Raw genomic sequence first — 22,188 nt, 5'->3', positions numbered from 1 at the left:
CAAAATCGTTTATCTGTGTGATGTGAAATGTTATAGTGATCTTAAAAGAGAGAAGTTTGGAGAAAGAGTTAAGTTATTAGGTAAGAAAATGAGTTTTGTTATTGAAAGGTTTAGTCTGAAAAGTCAATTGGAGATACACAAAATACAAAAATGGAGCTCAGGAGGGAGCCTAAGGACTGGATATCTGGATCTGAGAGCCTTCTAGACACAGGTGATAACTGAAATAATAGAAGCAGATGACATCATTGAGAGAGGATATATATCTTCCAAGATGGCTTAAAAACAGTTGTGACTGAGCAATTCCTAGAGATTAATTTATTGTCCTTCATTATAGATACTCACATACATTTTTCATCTATCTTAACAAGTTTATTCTAAATGTCTAAAATGTCAAAAGAGCTATTCTTCCTTTAAGAAAAACAAGACCACAAACCCCTCACATCCACACAACAGAAATTTTTCCAATTATTTAAACAGATTTTTTAAAAATTGCCAAGTTTAAAGGAACATCAAGTAAGCTTGCCAAAAATTTTCACGATTGCTGAAAATAGAATCTGTCAAAAAATTAAGAAGAGTAATTTTCATGTCTTATTTTATTTTCAAAAGCAATAACACTAAAGAGCTACTATTTTCATCTGTTTAGTTTTTAGGGTTTACATAAGCAATCTCTTAAAATATCTAGGGGTCAGGAAAAAGAACCTAAAAAAAGTGAAACAAATAACAATGAGCATGAACTTTAATTTTATGTTACATGATAATATATCTAATCATGCTATATAGCATTGTTACCCAATTTGGCAAACATGCCAAATGTTTTAGTTCTGAATATTCCACTGAATAATAATTGAATAACAATTAATAAGTAATAAAGCTGAGGGGAAAAAGGTAACAAACTGGGAATCAGAAGACCTCAGTTTAGTCCTAACTCTATCATCTGCTAGCTTCAGCAAGTCTCTTAATCTCTTTGGAACTCAACTACTTCATCTATCAAAAGGGGTTGTTTATGCCCTTTGATCCAGCCATACCATTGTTGGGTTTGTACCCGAAAGAGATCATAAACAGACTTGTACGAAAATATTTATAGCTGCACTTTTTGTGGTGACAAAGAACTGGAAAACGAGGGTATGTCCTTCAATTGGGGAATGGCTGAACAAATTGTGGTATATGCTGGTGATGGAATACTATTGTGCTCAAAGGAATAATAAACTGGAGGAATTCCATGTAAACTGGAAAGACCTCCAGGAACTGATGCAGAGCAAAAGGAGCAGAGCCAGAAGAACATTGTACACAGAGACTGATATACTATGGTAAAATCGAATGTAATGGGCTTCTGTACCAGCAGAAAGCAATGACACAGGACGGTTCTGAGGGATTTATGGAAAAGAACGCTACCCACATTCAGAGGAAGAACTACAGGAGAGGAAACATATAAGAAAAACAACTGCTTGAACACATGGGTCGGGGTGGACATGATTGGGGATGTTGACTCGAAACTACCACACCAATGCAACTATCAACAATTTGGAAATAGGTCTTGATCAATGACACATGTTAAAACCAGTGGAAATGTGCATCGGCCATAGGTGGAGGAGAGAAGGGGGTGAAGGGGAAAGTAGGAGCATGAATCATGTAACGATGTTAAAAATGAATAAATAAATGTTTAAAAAAGGGGGGGGGTTATTTTCTAAGGTCCTTTACAACTCTAATAGATTCTAGTAATTCCAAATGCTCCAGTAAATACTATAGCTTATTTCCTTCCAATAACTAATGAAAGGTACTAAAGTCATAGGACATTTAAAGAGATCTAATAAAAATTAGTTGGCTCAAATGACTTGTTGCCCACTGCCCAACTCTACTATCATTCTCATATTTGTCAGAGAATCATGGTATCATAAATTCAGAACTACAAGGACCTCCAAGGTAATCTAGTTCAAAACTGTAATATACCATCAATGAAAGTTTTCATTGTAGTCAGAGAAGTTTTATTTATTTTGAAAGTAGCACAGAAAATGGTAATAATGATAAATGGAATAGAGCATAAAACAATGTCTCTCAAGATATTTTTGTACTCTAAAGTTTGCCTTTGGATAACCCTCTAAAAAAATTTTTTCCAGTTAAGTCAAAAATCCTTCTTTTCATTATACCAACAAATTTATCACTTGGTACACTGTAATTGTTTGATGAATATAAAATGGTACTAGAACTAAAACATCATAAAAAACAATTCATAAAAAGTAATCCTCCAATTTCCCAGCATCAGATCCTTGTTTTATTTATTTCTTTTCAAATGTCTTCCTTCTTAGGATCCCAAGATAGTCTAGTAATTTGAAAATTGAGGACTATATAGCTAGACCATTAATAGAGTTTTATTAAGTAAGCACCAACCATTTAAGAGTCTAGAGTCAGTATTGAGCATTCAGTAAAAGCGGTTCACAGAAACACTTACAGTCTCCTTGATCAGCTGCCCAAGCTGACCAGGCAGCCACACGACTACGAACATCCACCTGTGTAACAGTCCCTGGGGGAACAGGGGCAGGAGCTTTTGGTGGAGGAGGAATACTATCAGATTTTGCAATCATCCTAAAAAGGAGAACAAATAAACTCTTTATTTGGCAAGGTCTAAATATATCAGGAAACAATTATGGTAAAGAAACAACACGTACCAAAAAAGCTACAAACAAAATTTAACTAAATGCAAGTATTCATAATCTGGGGCCCCTGAGTTCCTCTAAAATAGTTTGATAACCATCTTCATAATTTGGTTAATTTTGCAATCTTCTTTATATTATTTTATGCATTTAAAAATATTGTTCTGAGAAGATATCCATAGGTTTCACCAGACTTCTCGAGGAGAGGAGAGGACAGAGAGAAAGTAAAATACCATTTGCCCATTTCTCTTGCCTTTGCACTCAAGTGCATGTATACTCATGCAATCTTATCTAAAGTTATCATTCCTTCCTCATAAGGGCCTCTATGGACCTGAGGAGGAGGAGAGTTCCCTAATATGAGAAGTTTTTAAGTAGAGAACAGAAGGACTATAGGGATATCATAAAAAGGATTGTGAGTTGGGCCAAGGTTTGGATGAGGAGTTTAACAGAACCTTCCAACTCTAAGATTATATGAATCTGTGGTCATCTACAATATTTGAAATATCATATTCAATTCTGGATGAAAATTTGCCTAGAAAAAGCCAACTAGACAGTAAAAGTTCTTTTCTAGCTCTTAGATTTGGGGGAACAGAAGAGTCTGTAATTTTAAAAATATAATGGGTTTTAATATAAAAAGAAACCTTTAAATTTGAAAGATTTTAAAAATTCAATTTTATTTCTAATTTTTTCCCTCCCTCCTTATCCTCTCCCATTACTGAGGAGGCAAGAAAAAAAAACTCATTATAAATATGTATAGAAATGCAAAATAAAGTTTCAGATTAGCAATGTTCCAAGAAAAAGAAAATATGCTTCAAATTTATACTCTGATTTCATCAGCTCTCTTTCTGCATGTTTCATCATAAATCTTGTGGTTTGTTATTATGTTAATTAGTTATTAAGTCTTACAAGAGTTGAAATTTTTTACAATTACTATTACTGTAAAATTTGTCCTCCTGGATTCGACGACTTCACTTTCCATCATTTCATACAAGTTTTTTTCTGAAATTACCTCCATCATTTCTTACATCATAATGGCATTCCATCACATTCATATTCTATAACTTTTTCAGCCATTCCCCAATCGATGGGCATTCCTCTAGTTTCCAATTCTTTGATTACAGAAAGATTTGCTATAAAAATTTTTGTACATATTGATCCTTTTCCTTTTTTCTTTGACCTCTTTAGGATACAGACCTTGTTGCAGAATTTCTGGGTCAAAGGATATATACCATTTAATGGGAATGTTTTGGCATAGTTCCAAAATGCTTTCCAGAATGGTTGGACTAATTCATAGCTCTACCAACAGTTAATTTTTATTGTACCTATTTTCCCACAACTGCTCTAGCACTTATAATTTTATGTATTTTTTGTTCTTGGACCACCTGATGAGTGTGAGGTAGTATTCCAACTGTTTTAATTTGCATTCCTCTGTTAGTGATTCAAATTTTTTTCATGACTATTAATAGCCTTTCTTCTGAAAACTGTCCATGTATATCTTTTGACCATTCATCAACTGGAGAACAGCTCTTATTCTAGTAAATTTGACTCAGTACCCTATATGTTTTAGAAATGAGACTGTTATCAGAGAAACTTGATTTTAAGTTTTTCCATGTTTCTTGCTTATCTTCTCTTTTTAGCTAAATTGAGTTTTAAGGAGATATATTTTAATCTCTACTAATACTTGAAATTGCCTCATATATTTACCTTAGTACATCAGGCCGCCTCTTCTGCTTTCCTCCTTTACTGTCACTAATTGCACTTTCAATGTCTTCATCAATTAGGTTCGCCTAAAATGGTAGAAGCAGATGTTATCTGGGAGACTTTTTTCCTATTGTGGTGAATGATGTTGATTAGTTGCTTAAAAGCCTAGAATGAAGTAGTTTGGTATAGAGTACAAAACACTGGACCAGGTCAGGGAGTCCTGCTTTCAAATCTTGCGTCAGAGACTTAATAGCTATGTGCACAGAGTCACTACCACTCAGGCAAACTACTAATTCACAAAATAATCTCTTTCACTACAAAATGTCCCTTCCATAAACAGAGACTATATTCTGATACCATATACCACTCTACTAGGGTCTGTCTTCTTCCTCTGCCATTTGAATAATATCTAAAATAGATTTTTTGTTGTTTCAATTTATTCTTCTTGAAGATAGCTGCCACTAAAATGTTCCTCTCTCTCATTTGTGGAATGACAACTTGTTTTTTAGCCAGTTCCCATAAGACCTCGCTAAAGGACAGAATAAAGTTCACTACAATATTTGTTTCATATTTCTACATCTAAAAGTAAATTTCATTTAAATAGTGCCTTGATGTTAGACACACACTAAATTTCCACTTACTAGGTGACCCCTGGAATTGGGGGAGGAGGGCAAGGAGTTCTGCCACTTTGTAAATGTCTAACAAAAGTGCTTCTAATGAAGTTTTTTACAAGTTCCATGTGAGATCCATTACAATTCATTCCTTCCTATGCCTGGTCTCTGAAGCCTTTAAGATCCATAATGATTAGGTCTTGATCAATGATACACGAAAACCCAGTTGAATTGTGCATCAGCTAAGGGGGTTGGGGGCTTGGGGGAGAGGGAAAGAACATGAAATATGTAAGTAGGGGAAAATATTCAAAATTAAAATTAAAAAAAAAAAAGATCCCATAATGACAAGAGTTGCTAGCAGATGTATAAACTAACAATTTTGACAACCTGGTGCACACACCATAAAATGTTCTTGAGACAAGCAGAACGCCAAATTGAGTTGGGTAGAGGGAGACCTTTGGGCATAAAGTTCTGTAGGCAGGAGGTAGAAACCAAGGGAGGCAACAGAAAGAGCCCAGGAGAATTCCTAGGAAAGGAGTAGCTTACTTTCTAATTTAACTCTTATGGTTAACTTAAGCTCATTTCTTTCTATCAGTGCCCTTTACATTGTGGCATCCACAAGTTCTTGCACCTTAATTAGGGTTCAAGTTTGCTAGCTATATGAAGTGGAATAAGGAAGTACTATATCTGTGTGATTCACATGATGGTCCGGCTAATTGACTCTGACAAGTCAGTGTTCAGTAAATCAGCCAGTGTGACTATTTCAGCAACTTTATATCCTTTAGTAAAATCTGGCAATCCTGCTCAATGACCTTTAGTCCCTCCTGTACCTTGGATATAGCTAAACACCTTTCATAAATAGCTGATTTGAACGATAGTATCTTCCTTCTGTTACATAGCAGTGATAATTCAGAGTAATATAATCACTATAATGTTTTTGCTTTAATATATTCAATTATTGCAGAACTTTAAAATGTGTATTACCAGTCTCAAAAGGTATTAACTACATACCAGTCAATTTACAATAAAAAGTACAAATTAGTTGAATGCCATAATTTTTTTTCTTATTGACACTAATCAATAATCTATGACATCATTTATCCAAATGCCTAAAGAAAAGTATACTCATGTGTTCAAACTGAATCTGTGAGGTTTCTAATTTCAGAGAATTTCAGGAGGAGGAAAAGCAAATGAATTTCCAAAAGGTTGTGAAAAACAAATAAATGCTACAACCAAGAAACAACTGGCACAAAAATGGCATAATAAAGGTAACAGAGACAATATCATTTAGGGAAATCTTATTAAAGAAGCTCAAGGTGAAAGGCACCTTCTAATTCTCTAAGAGGTCTCTATAAATTGTTGTCAGCATTTGGAAATCATACTATATATAAACAAGTGATACCTCTGATAAAAGCCTAGTAGAGTCGGGAACTATGGATGGTATATAACTTGAGAATTACAACTCTGAACCATTTAGTCATATCACGTAATTACCAGTCAACTCTTCCTTGATATCCTGGGAAATGTTCCAAGTATTTCACTGCAGTAGACTATGCTATTTGATTAGTGCTTAACTGAACTGCATGTCTAATTTAAGAAACAGGACTAAAAAATCTATTTATTACAAATTTAATAAACTTGGGAACATATTTAATATATTATTACTGTATATATTCCAATGGATCTATAACTCATTCACTTTTCCCCCTCAAGTGGATTTTGTTTTCTTAAATATAATAAACCTGATTCCCTGCCCTCCCTACCTTGCCATATTCATATCTTGCAATGTTCTTCATGAACATGCTAGGGATACTTATTCTCTTAGAAAGTTCAGAGATATGAAAATCCAGTTTGTGTTAACAATATGATCAGCAAGAGAGATTATTTCCCCACCTAAAGAATCAGGAGAAAATCTGTCTAATTCTAGCCCTTTAGAGAAAACCCATCAATTTTTTGAAACTTTTTTTTACCTTAATCTCATCACATTGGAAAAGATGAAGATCTGGTTTGCTCTGAGTTGGTTCTTTGCATATCAGAGCAAGAATTGAATCATAGTTGCATGTATTCATCATGGCTTGGCAGTGTTGAATTGTGTTTAAAGGGAAATTTTCCAGTTCATTCTGTAGATGAAGTGAAGACATAATTTAGCTTGTTACTATGCATTATATTTCTATAATTGATAAATTAAACACCTTCTAAGGACCAGGCACTATTCTAAGTACAGGTGAAACAAATACAAGTGTTAATGCATTCCTTACCCTCAAGAAAGTTAATAGATAATAAACCTAGAACTGGAAGAACCCAGTTCAATCCCCTCATTTTGCAGATGATCTAAGAGGCCCTGAGAATTTAAGGGACTGGACCAAGGTCATACAGATAGTAATGGCAGAATTACTATTTGATTTCAGTTCTATGATGCCAAGCAGAGCATTCTTTCCACACTACCATGATGAATCACATTTTGAAGGTGCTTGTAGTTCTCTGGAGCATGACTACTCTAGAAAGACACAACTTCATTAAAGTCATTTTAAACTGTAAATTGCTCTTTCTATGAACTCTGGCAAATAACTTAATGCTAAAAATTGGCTGGTACTATGGAAACAGCATAAGAAAAGAGGTGGAGGAATGCAGGGAAATTAAGAAATAGGGAAAAGAATGTACATGGAATGCAATAAATTATGGTTTTAATTAACTGTGAGCATGATGAACTTGAGAAATATTTATTTCCTATGGACATGGAGTTTCTAATAATACAGAGAAAGGCCAGCTTTAGAATTTTCCCCTAGGATTCCCTGTTTCTCACTGACTACACAAAATTCTCTCTCTCTGCCTGTTTCCTCTCTCCCTCCCTTCTTGCTTTCTCTCTCTCCCAGTCTCCCTCTCTCTTTCTGTTTCTATATCTCTCTCTTTATTTGTAACTATATGCCTCTCCCTCCATAAGTCATTCTCTCAAAAAATACATCCTGTCACTCTACACTTCCAAGTTTCTCCTTTTAATGAACATATACCAAACGTTACATCTTGTTCACAGTATGCTCAATCATTTGTCCTATTTTGGGATTAAAGATGGAATTGTGCCAATTTGGATAAGAACTATAAATACATACTCCTACAGCGTTAGTCTACTCAATGAAATCAAATATTACTGTCATTAAGACATGTCTGCACTTAGCAGGAAATATATTAATGAATTCATCTTCAAAGGATAAGGTTAAAGAAACCTGAGATTATGGGAGTCTGCAATAACTTTCACAAAAGAGAAGTATACAAAAATTTGAAAAGCTTAATAAATTAGCCAGTTTTTCAACATTATGGTAACAAAGAGAATATTGCATTTATCAGGAAATAACTAAGGTGACACCCTCTGTATATGGGCATCCAGTAAAGCTATATTCAACTATATATTAAAAAACTACACAGAAACTTGTGATTTTATTTAAATATATGACACTTCATTATCAAATATCACTTCAAGATTTAATAACGAGCAATACTGATAATTAAAACACTATTGCTCTTTGGTACTGTAAGAGGGGAAATTAGATATATTTAAGGTATGGTTGCCAGGAATTTATTGTCACGTGTGGGTAACTAATCTTCCCCTTCCCACTAAGTAGGGTGGGATGACATTATTTCTGACTGCTAGAGTCCAGCAATGAATGAAGATGAACTAATTCCATTTACACAATACCAAACATAAAAGTAAGCCAAATAATAAAGTTTTCTGATTCAAATATTGGGCCATTGTTTTACCCATGATAGAATAAAAAGTATGATAGTAAGAATACTCTTGCTAAAGAAAAGGAACAAAAAAAAAGATCACTGAGGAATCATTTTAAAAAATAAATAGATGCCTGTGGAAGGAACTTTAGAAGGGCTGAAAGTATGCAAAGGATAGTGATGAAACTACCATGTTAAATTTGCTTCATATGTTAAAAAATCCTCTGAGATTTATATAGTGAAGTCAAACTCCAATGTACACAGAAGTTCAGTTTCATATACTACCTCTTTTTTGTTATTCTTTGTAAATTGAAATGTTCACATTTATTGTTATTTTAAAAATTCATAATAAAAAATGTTATTAAAGCAAAAGCAAAAAAATTCTAATAATAGGGTAAACTGTTTTAATACACAAGATTCCTCCTTTGAGCAGCAAAAAAATCTCTACCCCTAGTTGGTCAATAAACATTTATTAAAGAACTCTAAATTAAGTGTAAGAGATTAAAAAAAAAAAAAGACAGCATCTGCTTTCAAAGAGCTCACACTCTAAAGGGAAATAGAAGATACAAACAATGGCCTACAATCAAGCTACATATAGGATAAATAGGACATAAAAAATGGATTGACTACTAGAAAGAAGAGGCATTAGGAAAGACTTCTAGGAGAAGGTAGGCTACTTGGTGGGACTTGAAAGAAACTGGAGAAGTTAATAAGCAGAAAAAGGGAGGGAGGGCATTCCTTGTATGAGGAGCAAAAAGGAATTTTCTTAGTAACAATTTATATTTAAAACAAAGTATTTATTTTAAATAATTTCATTTGGCTAAAACAGTCCATTTTATATGTTATCTCTCCCTGTTTGAATTATTAAATCTTTCAATAATTAACATTTTTTCCATTCTATAGCAAATCTGACCTGATTGATTTACCACAGATTTAGAATAATGATAGAGTTGTAATTTACAAAACTCACCTTTGACTCCAAATCAATCAAACTCACAGCTCTGTCATCAACTTGGAGAATCATATCCTGAGTCCACACTTTGCCCTTGGCATCAAGCAATTTCAGCTTTCTTATTCCATCTTCTACTGTTATCATAGCCTCTTTACGATCCAAAACAAAAGTAGTCAAGTGCTGAAAATTGGGATATAAATTAAGAAGTTACCAAACACAACATAACATTATCATTTTCCAAAACAAATTGATAGCATAAAGCTAATACAGTAGAGAAACATGTAAAAAGGACAGTATAGTTCTGGCTCTAACATTTGAAATCTCACTAATCTAGAATATTTTACACTGCTATTTATCAAAGGATGCATACAATAGCACCTATTTGTTCCAATAAGTATGTTATATTAATTTTTAGTTAAGGGAAATAGTTTGCCTCATTATATTTCTAATACCATACAATAATTTGCCACAGTATATTGTGGATTTACTTTATCAATATTACATCTGAACAAAACATTCCAACTTCCTTTTTTAAAGAATTAGTACATTTTCTTTTTTTCAAATACACTTTTTTTGAGCCCTAGACTTGTGATTTCATTGGTGTAGGGAAGTTGTGGAACTTTCCTATGGCAATGTGAATCAGCAACTTTTCTGTAACTTATAGTTTAAATTGTTGCCATGGGACACAGAGGAGAGTCACTTGTCTATGTTCCCACAGCCATTAGGTGCCAAGATCAGTATGTGAATCCCCATCTCCCCCAGAAAGCCGAGGCAGACTTTCTGCAATTTTTTAAATACTGTCTCTACAATTAAATATTCAATGACAAAAAGTTCCATTGCTAGCTTCAACATTATGGATTGCCATCATCAGGGAGGCATGAGAATAGGAGTATCAGCTCCAGTTAGTTGAATAGAAGTCACTTGCTGGCAAAAAAAAAATTCTTCCGACATTTAAGTTAAGAGGGAAGATGAAGATGCTAACATTTGAGAATATACAGAAAAAAATAAATCAGCCATATCTTCTTTTTAAGTTTTTCTACTATGATGGGAATCTAAACAATTGGTTTAATTTCAAGAATATTCTATAATACAAAAACATAAAGAATATTTGTTAAGAGATATACAGAATAAGGGCTGATGGTGATAATGGATCTATGCTTTACATTCATTCTTCACTGAAATACATTGGACTGACCAGTTACTTTCATGTCAAGAGAAAGGATAATATAGGGTGAAGGAAGGAAAACATCTTACTTCAACACGATACTGTGTAATATCTGACATGCTACTGATGCTGTCTCGGGCATAATTCTTTCGTTGTTCTGAAAGAAATGAAAAAGCTATTATTTATTCACTCTCAGTCTATGGTTCATATCACAAGATCATCTCTAAGACAAGTCTGATTCACATATAAATACAATAGATGACAAGTCACCATTGTATTTGTGTAGCTGAAGACACGTGTTATTTACATAAAATCTTGGAGCCATGAAAAAGCAATTAATTGTACTATATAAGACTTAGGGACCTATGACAACTGTTCAGGATTCAATGGGTTAATGATATTTTAAAGTATACCAAAACCAATTCAATCTAAAGATTTTACAGAGCTACATGTTTACAGAAGGATACAGGCTGATTTGACATTTTTTCTATCTTTACGTTAAAATCATAAGTGAACTAGGACTCAAAAACATCATATAATGGTACATGAATCAAGCAAAATGATCACAATGTTTTTAAAAAGCACTACAAACCATTTCTTCCTAAAGTTCCAAAATATAGGCTAGATAATAGAAGTTTAAAATGTGATTAAATTGTTGCATCTCATTAAATATTCAATAGACACACAGACTATTCAAAAGTAAGTTACTTAAGGATGGCAAAAATAAACTCAGTTAAGAAAATCCAGAAAACAAGAGAAATAGAAAATAACTGTTCTAAACTACTTAAAAAGCAAATAGGCACCTCTGGTTCTTTGTTATATAATGCTGCAAAATCAAAAATGTCACTAAATAAAAGTACTAAGTGGATATTTAGTACTAATTATTTATTAAGAGCAAATGATCTAAAGATTGGTAAACATCTCCAACTGCCATATTTCTCATTTTGAACTGATTAATTTATCATATTCTAAGACTTTAAAACATTTTTAAAAATATAAACTACATTATGATTATAGGCAAGAATGAAAGAATATCACATTCTTTTCTCAAGTGATAATGATGATGATGACGATGATGATGATGATGATGGGTGATAGCTAACATTTATATAGCACTTAGTATGTGCCAGGTACTGTCCTGTCCTAAGTGCTTTACAAAAAAAAAAAAAAAAATCTTAATTGATCTTTCCAATAACCTGTGAGGTAGATACAGTTATTAGTTAGATACAGATTAGATGATATAGATATATTGATTAGATTGAAATAGTTATTAATCCCATTTTACAAATGAAGAAAACTGAAGCATAAAAAGATTAAGTGACTTAAGTGCCCAGGGTCACACAGCTAAGTAAATATATGAGGTTGGATATGAACTTAGGTCTTCCTGATTCCAGGGCCAGTGCTCTGGTTAATATGGCCCAACATAGTTGCCCCAAACATATGAGCTAAGAGACCTATCTTTTCAAGGTAAAATGAGATATTTGCAAAGCACGTTTTAAACATTAAAGTGCTATATAAATGCTAGCTATAATAATTAGCAATACCCGTGGTAAATGAAGTTGAAAAGTTATGTTGGGAATAAATGTAAATGAGTACAAAATGATCAAAGTGATACATATTCAGAACATGAATATTTAGAATGGAAAACAAACCTAAAATGTTATTTCAGCATTAAGAACAAATATAGGATAATGGATTTGGAACTCTTAGGCACCTTAGAGGTTATCTAAATAAACCCTCTCATTTTACAGGTAAGAAACTGAGGCATAGGGCCATCAAATACCAAATTTGCCCAAGGTCACACAGCAAGAGTGGTACAGGCAGCAGGATTTAAATTCAGATCTTCTGGTTCCAAATAACTATTGTAAATTAATTGATTTCTACACTGTAATTGCTTTTTCAAATACAGAAAAGAACTCCCTTCAATCTTTGCAAACTATACGATACATTTAGGATGAAACAATGGTCATGATTTAAATTTCACAGATTCTGTACATGGATAAACTGATTGCCTCAAATACTATTTATTTATATGATTACTTATTCTATTTTTGCTTTTGCAGCATATAAAATGCTTGTAAGAAGAGACACACCACAAAGTTCAGTGTTGGCTACCTTTCTTTTTTTGTTTGGATGATGATCTGAAGAAGTATAATCCATCTTGCCCTGATAAAACAAGGTAATTAAAAACAAATGCCTGTTCAACATCCAAAATTTCATATTTTCATTCCAAAATGTCACAATTCATTGTACAATTAAGATCTCACATACTGTAACAAAAGGTAACAAAGATTGTGTTCTGATTTTAGCTTGGACTCCATTATGAGACATTGCTCATTAGAATTACATGAAGAGAGAGAAATGCTACAATCCTCTGTTTGAAATACTGTCCGGTGATCCAGGGACTTTTCTGATGAATGTACTTCTGATAACAATGACTATTCCAGGATCAATTCATCCACTCTTTGGTCCACCCTGATGATGCCTCAGTCCAATCTAACTGGTCCCTCTCAGCAATGTCACCCTAGAATATTCAGCCAGTTAGCTGTGTGTGTCCTTGGGGCAGAACTGGGGATGACCGAATGGCAGTGGTTACCATGATGTCATTAGAGTATGGCAGTGATAGGATAATTTGCTCATTAAATATGTCTTACACACATGTGATCCCTAAATATAATAAACAGAACACCAACAAGGAATACATTTTGTTTTCACAGTTACCATTATAATGCAATAATAATTCTAAACGAGAAATAACGTAGTTCTTTCAATTGTTTCTACATGAAGATTGAGCTATACCAACATTCATACAAGATTCATAATTTAGTGAAATACATACTTCACAGAAACACAAAATTTATATTTTAAATAATCATATAACAACACTGATATTACCCTGATATCCCAAATGAAGATATAAAATGAGCTCTTCTAAGATTTCCTTTCTTAATCTACATAAAATGCTAAATTTGAGTCAAGAAGACCTAGATTAGATTTCTGCCTCCAACACTTTCTATAGCAACATGTGTGATCATGAACCAGTCACTTAAGTGCTGGGTTCATGAGGTTCCAGGTCTGTAAATTATGGATTAAAAAGACGTATGGTATCTACCTCACAAGATTGTCATTTAGGCTCAAATGAGATAATCCATGCATAGTTCTTTGCAAATATTAAAAAATGTTATGGAAATGTCAGTTATCATTAGGGATATCATTTCTATAATTTTTGCTTGTGTGAAATTAGGAAGGCCTAAGATGGCAGGATATGATAAAATGTATAAAAACAAGTAAAAAGGTTTATCGTATCACTAATAATCTTAAAATAGGATCCATTTTTCCAATTATTCTGATTCTAGAAACAAGTGCAAAAGGTAATCTGACCTCCTGAAAGGGGTACTTACAAAAAAAAAGGGCATTTCTCTTTCAGAACTAAATGGGCACAAATGGGTAAAATTGTGAATATTAATTATGTACCTGTCCTGAGAATCTCCAAAATTTAAGTCCTTGAAGATCCCTTTTACTCTGTCTAATGTCTTCATTAGCTTTAATTGATTCAGACCACTTGTTTCAACTGCTGTCTCTTCCAAACATTAAGAGTGAAGGATCAAGGTTAAAGGATTCGCTAAAAACCAACTGAATCAATTAATTATAAAATTTCCAGATTCTTATAATCAATTGGCAAAGGGTAAAATATGTCTCTAAATTGGTTGGAGTAGAATTAGGGGATCTTATAGATGCATTTAGCTTTAGATTGTAATTTCCTTTTGCTCTTTTAGGTTACGTGGGTACATATTTAGGGTATATCTAGTAAGCATTCATTTCTGAGACCTTGCAAATTATGTGAAATGTAGTAGGATTTAAGAACATTAAGAATGAAAGGCATTGAATGAACTTGAGGAGGAAAGTAGTCAGTTATGAAAAGCTATCCATGTATATGTAAAATAATTTTGAAATGTAAATAAGCTCATTTACAAAGTAGGAAAATATTCTTTCATATGCAAATTTGGCATATGAAAGTATTTTGGTATATTTGGTACTTTCAAAACACATCATTCGTGAATAGGAATGTGTGTGTGTTTTAACTATTTCACAGTAATGGTGGATGTTCATTTATTTTTCTATTTATCATCTATTTTCTATTTCTATATTTCCAAATATTTTAATTAAGAGATGACATTATATAAACTATATCAAGCCCTGATCATCGCAAAGCCTCTTGCTTCCTGGAACTAATAGTAATGTCATCTATCACCAACTGGCTATTGGAGATTTCAGAAAAGATATTCTAGAGAAATCTGAAACTCAAATTATTCAAAACTGAAACTTGGGGGCAGCTGGTACAGTCAGTGTATTGAGAGTCAGGCCTAGAGACAGGAAGTCCTAGGCTCAAATCCGGCCTCAGACACTTCCCAGTTGTGTGACCCTGGGCAAGTCACTTGACCCCTATTGTCTACCCTTACCACTCTTCCACCAAGGAGCCAAGACAGAGAAGTTAAGGGTTTAAAAAACCCCCAAAACCCAAAAAAACAACAACAACAACAAAACTGAAACTTATTTCTTCTCCAAAACCCTTCCTCTTTAAAAAAAAAAATACTCTACTTCCTCTCTTAGAGCTATAATGGGTAGGCAGGTAGAATTAAGTGACTTGCCCATGGTCTCACAACTAGAAAGTATCTGAGACCGGAATTGAATCCAGTTCCTCCCCATTTCAAGCCTGACTCTCTAAGCACTGTGCTATCTAGCTACTCCCAAACCAATTCCTCTTCCAAATTTCTGTATTACAATCATGGATACCACTATTATTCTGCTTACTCCGATTTAAAACTTTGGGTAGCAAACTTAACATTTGTCTGCTTTCTAATATTAAGGTCACAGATAATTATTTCTCCAGCATTTCACTGGAGATATGTATTTCTCATAAAAATGAAAGCTCAAATATTTAAACATTTAAGAATCAAACACGTAAAATGTGTCTCTAATGAAATGGTGGTACAAAAAGGTTGGAAGTTGTGTTTGTTCTTGGTTTTTAAAACAAAGGAATAATAGACATATAAGAGAAATATTAAACAATGAAAATTGAATAGAGATTGGGCCAGAGCTTAATGAGTGGTAAAAATAGGTATCTGATATTATCTATTGGGAAAAGTCATTTATTTAAGGAAGAACATCAGAAAAGTATACTTAACACACAGTATTATATAATGTACATACATTAGAAACAATGGACTACTAGCATGCTATTAGATGTAATGAACAGGATGATTTCAGAAAAATCTGGAACTGAAATGAGTAGAAAACTGAAGAGATCAGGCCAAGTAGGTAAAGTATGAAACAATCAAAGTCTGCCAACCACCCTCCAAAAATAACCAAAGAAAAGCAAAAATTCCTCAAAAGAAAATACTAGAATGGTAGCATCAATAGAAGAAGGAAGTGAAGCTGTGCTCAGGCCCAGAACAACAGGAAGAGACAGCAAGGAATATGCATCTCACTGGGTGTATAAGAAGAGAATGCTGAGCAAGCCTCAGCAGATCTTGAAAGCAATTCAGCCCAAAAAAGCAGGAGAAAGAACACAGCTGGTCTGGTTCAGCCTCAGAAGGGTAAGAGTAGAAACCAATACAATCTAGAACAAGCAACAGTGGGAGAAAAGCAGCCCAGGACAGTCCAGCTGGAACAGAGGCTAGGTATAACCCAGCACAAGCAGAGGTGGAGGAACTCAGTCTAATAGGGTCTGAGCATGGTGGGATTGGGCAAAACCCAACTCGAACCAGCTGAATTGAACAATTTGCAAACCTACACACACACTAAGGCCAACCAGCCTGCCTCTTCAGATGCTTAATCTGAGACTAAGACAGCTGAGTTGATCACAGGCATTGTGTATAAATACTCCCTCTATCCCAGAACAGAGCTAAGCTTCAGCATATAGACAAAATCAAGAGATAAAACAATCCCAAAATGAACAAAAGACAGAGAAAAAGCCCAATGCTAGAAAAATACTTCCACAAGAGAGATAACCAAAATACAAGCTCAGAAGAGGATAACAATACAAAAATAAAAATGTGTGAAGCCTCAAAGAAAAATGTGAAAGGATGTCAAGACCAAAATGAACCCTTGGGAAGACTTCTAATATATATAGAAATACAAATAAAAAGACACTTAGATGAAAAATTACAAAAGAAAGTGAGAAAAAAATTCAACAGCTTAGAGCAAAAACTTGCTCACTGAAGAAAATAGTTCCCTTAAAAAAAGGAAATTCAACATGTTAAAGAGGAAAATAACATCCTAAGAAAGGAATTACAAAGCCACTTATTCTCTGCAATATAGTGATCCCAGAAAATCATCTTCTTTCTCTTCCTTAGAGAAAGAGTATTGTGAACTAAATTTCTACTGGGGAAGTCAGTTCAAGAGGGAAATGATCTTTTAATGATGAAATTATGAAGGTATAAAAAAATATTGAGGAAGAACAATAAAAATGAAATGTTTAAAAAATTAAGCTATATTGGGAAAAGTTCAACAAAAATGATCAGTGCTCAAGTTGGATAGGTTAATGACCACTGATGGAAGAGAGAGAGAGAGAGAAGATAAATGCCTTGGATTATTATTTGACTTTGTTTTCTTTACTATGGAGAATAATTTTTGGATTGGAAAAGATAAAGAATATCTAATACAGAATTGGTGTCCATAACATGCAAGCAGATAATGAGAGCTTCTAGTTTCCTTTGATGAACAAATTAATGAAAAAGCATTCATTAGGAGCCTACATTCCTTTTCTAATTATATATTTCATGGATATATTTTATGCCATTTGTTTTGCAAAAAATAAGTATTGATAATATAAGGGTGCCCACTTAAACCATCTTTATACAGAGAAGGTGTCTAAAGTTATTTGGAATTCAATTTGAATGTAGGCTCAGTAAAAGTGAATAGGCTGGAGAACTTTGCACTAGGATGGAATCTGATTAAGATGTCACATTGGGGAGAAAGTTTGGCACAGTGGAATGAGGCCTGAATATAAATAAAAAAGTAAAATAATTGTTGCTTTCAAAGAGCTCACATGTCAACTGAGATAAATATAAATGAGGGTTCATAGTTCATAATCTAATCTAATTGAAAGAATAAACACAAATGAGTATTCAAACCAGAGGACAACCTTGTGGTCTGCAGGTGCAGTGACAGAGTATTATTACAAAGTCTGAGGGTCTTTAAGGGTGGCCTGGAAGGTCAAATGATCCAGATAAATTATGTCCTAAAACAGTAGTGTTAGATTGAAAAAGGAACACTAAACTATACATAAGAATCCCTATGTGTCACATATTCACTTAGAAAATTACATTAACATTATCTGCATTTTATTATATTAAAATTTTTTGTTAAATATTTTCCAATTATATTTTTATCTGGTTCCATTTATAGTGGGGAGGGAGTGTCATGGGCTGCATGTAATCTGCAGGTCTCCTGGGTGACCCTTGTGTCCTAGGATATCAAAGTAACAGGAAGATATGATTACTGAATCATTTAAGAAATCTTTTGAAAGCCTGTGGAAAATGGAAATAACGAAGAACTGGACAATGATAAATATTGTTTCTATTTTCAAAAAAGGGAAGAAAATTGAATCTGTAAAGTACAGATCTATGAGTTTGACTTTGACTCCAGGAAGCATTCTAGAAAATACAATTAAATTAAGGGTTGATGAATGCACATCTAGGAAAAGGAGCAATCAATCAAAAGAGCCAACGTTTACTGATAAACTCTTTTCTTACAAGTTTTAGCCTAACAAAATGTGTATGGTTTGAAATCACCCTTTCCTTCCCAAACCTATTTAATTTGTTTGATCTTCATCTGATGCCTCATTTACTTAAACAATTAACTTACCTGCCTCTCCCCTCCCCTCTTCCAAATGTGCTAGTTCTACTCCACTCAGTTCTCCTTTATGATATTTTGCCTCAACTGTGCCTTTGTTCTCTAAATGATTCTTACAAGGTAGGACTTCAAGAGAAAAAAAAATTCTTCTATACAGCAGGTAAAGAATAAGTCATCTTTGCCTTCACTCATTCCGTACCCTGCTCCCTCTCTCTCATATGTTTACTTTGTTAATTATCTACAAGAGGGCACTTTGCTTGTCAAAAGCACTGTTCAGCTCTCCAGCTTCCCAACTCCTCTTAGGAAGAATGAAAGTCTGATATTACTTTAGAACCATCCTTTTTCATAAGGAAATATACTCAATTTTTCAGAATAGAAAATGGAGAGGAACAAAGCCAATTTCCCTTGATTTTTCAGTATCCCATATTACAGGAATTATCTTCCATTTTTTGCCTTCATTTGTTAATATTATGTGATTCAAACAAATTTTTTTAATATTTGAATTGCATCCTAGAAGAGTTTCTCCTCTATGCCAAAGTACAGTTTCTTTCCATGGGGTTACATATCAATCTGAATTTTGCCTTCCATTTCTAATCCCTAAAGGAAATTTTCCTGTATGAATTCCTAGACTGATATTCAGATTTTCTAAAAATTTCCTGAAGGAGACCAAAAACTGTCATACCACCTTGCCAGACTCTGCCTTCTTGGTTAACTTCATTGGTTAATAGATAGAAAATATTTCTCCAGGTGTACTATCTTAAAATTTTTCTGTTCTTTTTTCTCCCATTACAGAATCTGCATATTCCATTTGGACCATCCTATTCCATGTAGAATATCCAGATTTATTACACATTTTGGCTAACTATTCCAAGTTGACAAGTCTCATATTCATCTTTTTTTCCCCCTTTACACTTAGGACCCTATCTGCATATGTCACATCAAACTCTATATCTCATAATATGTTACTCAATTATCATGAGGTTTTTGTATTTTCCTTCTATTCTGAACATATAGTTGATATTGTTGTGATTTTGCAGTTTTGTACTTCCCCTCCGAAGATTTTTACTCATTTCTTTTACTCTCACAGTATTTATTTATTGTTATCAGGATCTCTTTTATGCTTAGTCATTTCTTTGGTTTCTATGCCAGTTTTTCTGGAATACTTTTCTTCTTTTTGTTGTTCTTTTACTCACTCTGGCACATCTGTTACTGTTTTTAAGAGATGATGTAGAGATGAGCAAATAGGCTTAGTCACAAGCACTAAGCCATCTTGCCAGGATGCCCTATTGTATGTTGTTTTAACCCATGTTTACTTTCTGAATTATGTTCTATTTAAGTTAATGTCAAAATAGTTTCTATTTATGCAATGGATATACATCCGTATTTACACACATATAATGGCAGTGGTGTTTGAAAGGTTCATAGGTGATATGAGTGGTCAACATGGAATAAAAAAACAGCCACAGATATCCTACATAAACATGATTAATATGTTACTTGATACACGCCAGCATGTTTTCAATTAAGAAAACAAAGTTTCCATAGTTTCAAACATAAAAAGTAAATCCCAGAGGAATCTAAAGTATACAATTTTAAAGGGATTAGGCATTTCCCAATTTCAATCTGATTAACAGCCTGTTCTATTTCCAAATAGGCAAAAACTCCTAAGCGATCTTTAAATATACGTTCCCCCCTATTTGGAAATAATGTTTGAATTTTCACTTCTCATTAAAATAAAATTCGTTTATAGAACAGCCAATTAAGGGCCACTTGAAGAGAATGTCCACTATAATGTATCCAAAAGATATATGTTCAGCGTCTTCTTAAAGGAGGGGGAAATAATCAGTTATCATAACTAGTTCTACTTTTGTAGAGCTTTAATTTTAGTACATTCAGTCTAAATTTGTCTTCTTAGAACTTCTTCCCATTATTCCTGGCTATGCTTTTTGTGTTCAAACAGAACTTACCTTACCTTCCTTCTACAGGACAGCCTTCGTCTTCCTACACAAAGCTAATAGTCCCTCTATCTACCCTAATACTCTTTCTCTCCAAGGAAAACATCTCCCATTTTTCTACTAATGCACTTATGATATGGACTCAAACCCCTCCAGAGTCCTAGTTTTTTTGCTCTGTACTTTCCATATTATTAGCCATCTTTCTTATTCTATGATCCCAGAACTGAAAACAGTTTTTTAAAGGTGATCAGATCAGGGCAGAGTACAGAGTACTTAGTATTTATTTTGTAGACAGTTTTGGGCCAAGTATATTTATATGTTTTATGAGTTACTCATTCTATTGCATAGCTGATGGAACCTATTTTGAAGAAAGGGATACAATGTAAAACCAAAACTTGTATATCCATCAACATATAACTTTTAAAAGTATAGATATCAAATACTAAATTAGAAGAACAAGTCAGTGTTAAAATTTGTTCATTGTAGCTATTATGTCCAGTTTATTGAAACATACAATGAATCACAAAGACCTCACAGTAGGTATACAAGTAGGAATAGAGACCAAGGGATTTAATGTAATTAATTCTTACCAAAATATTAAGATAGCCATTTTGACACTATTTGTAAGACAAAAGAATAAGAAAGGCAATCTTAAAACATGATCCCTTTTGAAACACATTATAATTTCTCAAAGATCCTTAAGATTACTCTGCGCATGACCTCATCACATTTGTCTGAATATAAGACTATATTTTTTTGTCACAATATATGGCTCATAAAAAAAAAAAACATGAGTGTGGTTTATAATGTTATCCTCTGAATCTATATTTTTAAAATAAATACATTTTTCTTTCCAAGATCTCTTATTTCAGAGGCAGAGTCTATATTTGGACCAATGTGTTATTTCTCAATTCTCAAAGAAAAAAAAAAAAGACCTAGTAAAGCTAAAGTGTTGATAGAATACAACAGAGTGGAGATTATTCTTACTAGATACCATCAAGAAGGTCTTTACTAATTTTTTTTTTGCAGCCACTGTTCAGAGTCTTTCACATTAAAAATACTCTACAGTCAAAATAAAGGGGCCCTTGTTAAGTGCCAAATTATAATCAACTTGATTGGACCTCAGCCTAAAAGGCAGTCCCTTGGTAGTGAAACCTAAGGATAGTGTCACAGGAAGTATCCTCTGTACTTCAAAACATATGATAGTAACACAGAAGCTGTTGCTTCATTTTCTTATAGAACAGTATTTAGTATAACGTTTAAAAGTATATACTACTACTGAAATTCAGATCAAATAGCATAAGATTAAGTTCCAAAATATGTAAAGAAAATAATGTTTAAACAAGAATTAATAATTCATTTCTTAAAAGTATCCAAGAATAGAAGACCTATATTAAATAAAAAAGCCTTACCATAAAGAGCCTTTGCACTTGTTTTGGAGCTATGATCTCTGTCAATCTGGGGAAATGTTGGTGATCCATAACCACTGTAATAAAACAAAGGAATCAGGTTAAGTTAAAGTCCAGAGCTAGTAATCATTTTCCAGAATGCTTCAAATTATAATTCCAGAAGATCAAAA

The 22,188-nt window shown here is 33.4% G+C and overlaps 1 protein-coding gene across 2 annotated transcripts in view; it reads right to left on the bottom strand.

Moving 5' to 3' along the window:
• EPS8 (epidermal growth factor receptor pathway substrate 8) overlaps positions 1–22,188 on the bottom strand; it is a 108,384-nt gene that overhangs the window by 69,176 nt on the left and 17,020 nt on the right. For both annotated transcript variants that reach the window (XM_044678798.1, XM_044678799.1), the window contains exons 3-8: positions 22,022–22,095; positions 10,887–10,954; positions 9,651–9,812; positions 6,931–7,080; positions 4,353–4,435; positions 2,447–2,580 (exon numbers count right to left, since the gene is read on the bottom strand). In XM_044678798.1, the coding sequence (XP_044534733.1) occupies positions 2,447–2,580; positions 4,353–4,435; positions 6,931–7,080; positions 9,651–9,812; positions 10,887–10,954; positions 22,022–22,095 (671 nt within the window). The remainder of the gene's footprint in view (positions 1–2,446; positions 2,581–4,352; positions 4,436–6,930; positions 7,081–9,650; positions 9,813–10,886; positions 10,955–22,021; positions 22,096–22,188) is intronic.

Source organism: Gracilinanus agilis, chromosome 5 (assembly GCF_016433145.1).
Source record: "Gracilinanus agilis isolate LMUSP501 chromosome 5, AgileGrace, whole genome shotgun sequence".
Classification (NCBI taxonomy): Eukaryota; Metazoa; Chordata; class Mammalia; order Didelphimorphia; family Didelphidae; genus Gracilinanus; species Gracilinanus agilis.
Note: the sequence above shows the minus strand (reverse complement) of the source record. Positions and strands in the feature narration are given on the sequence as shown.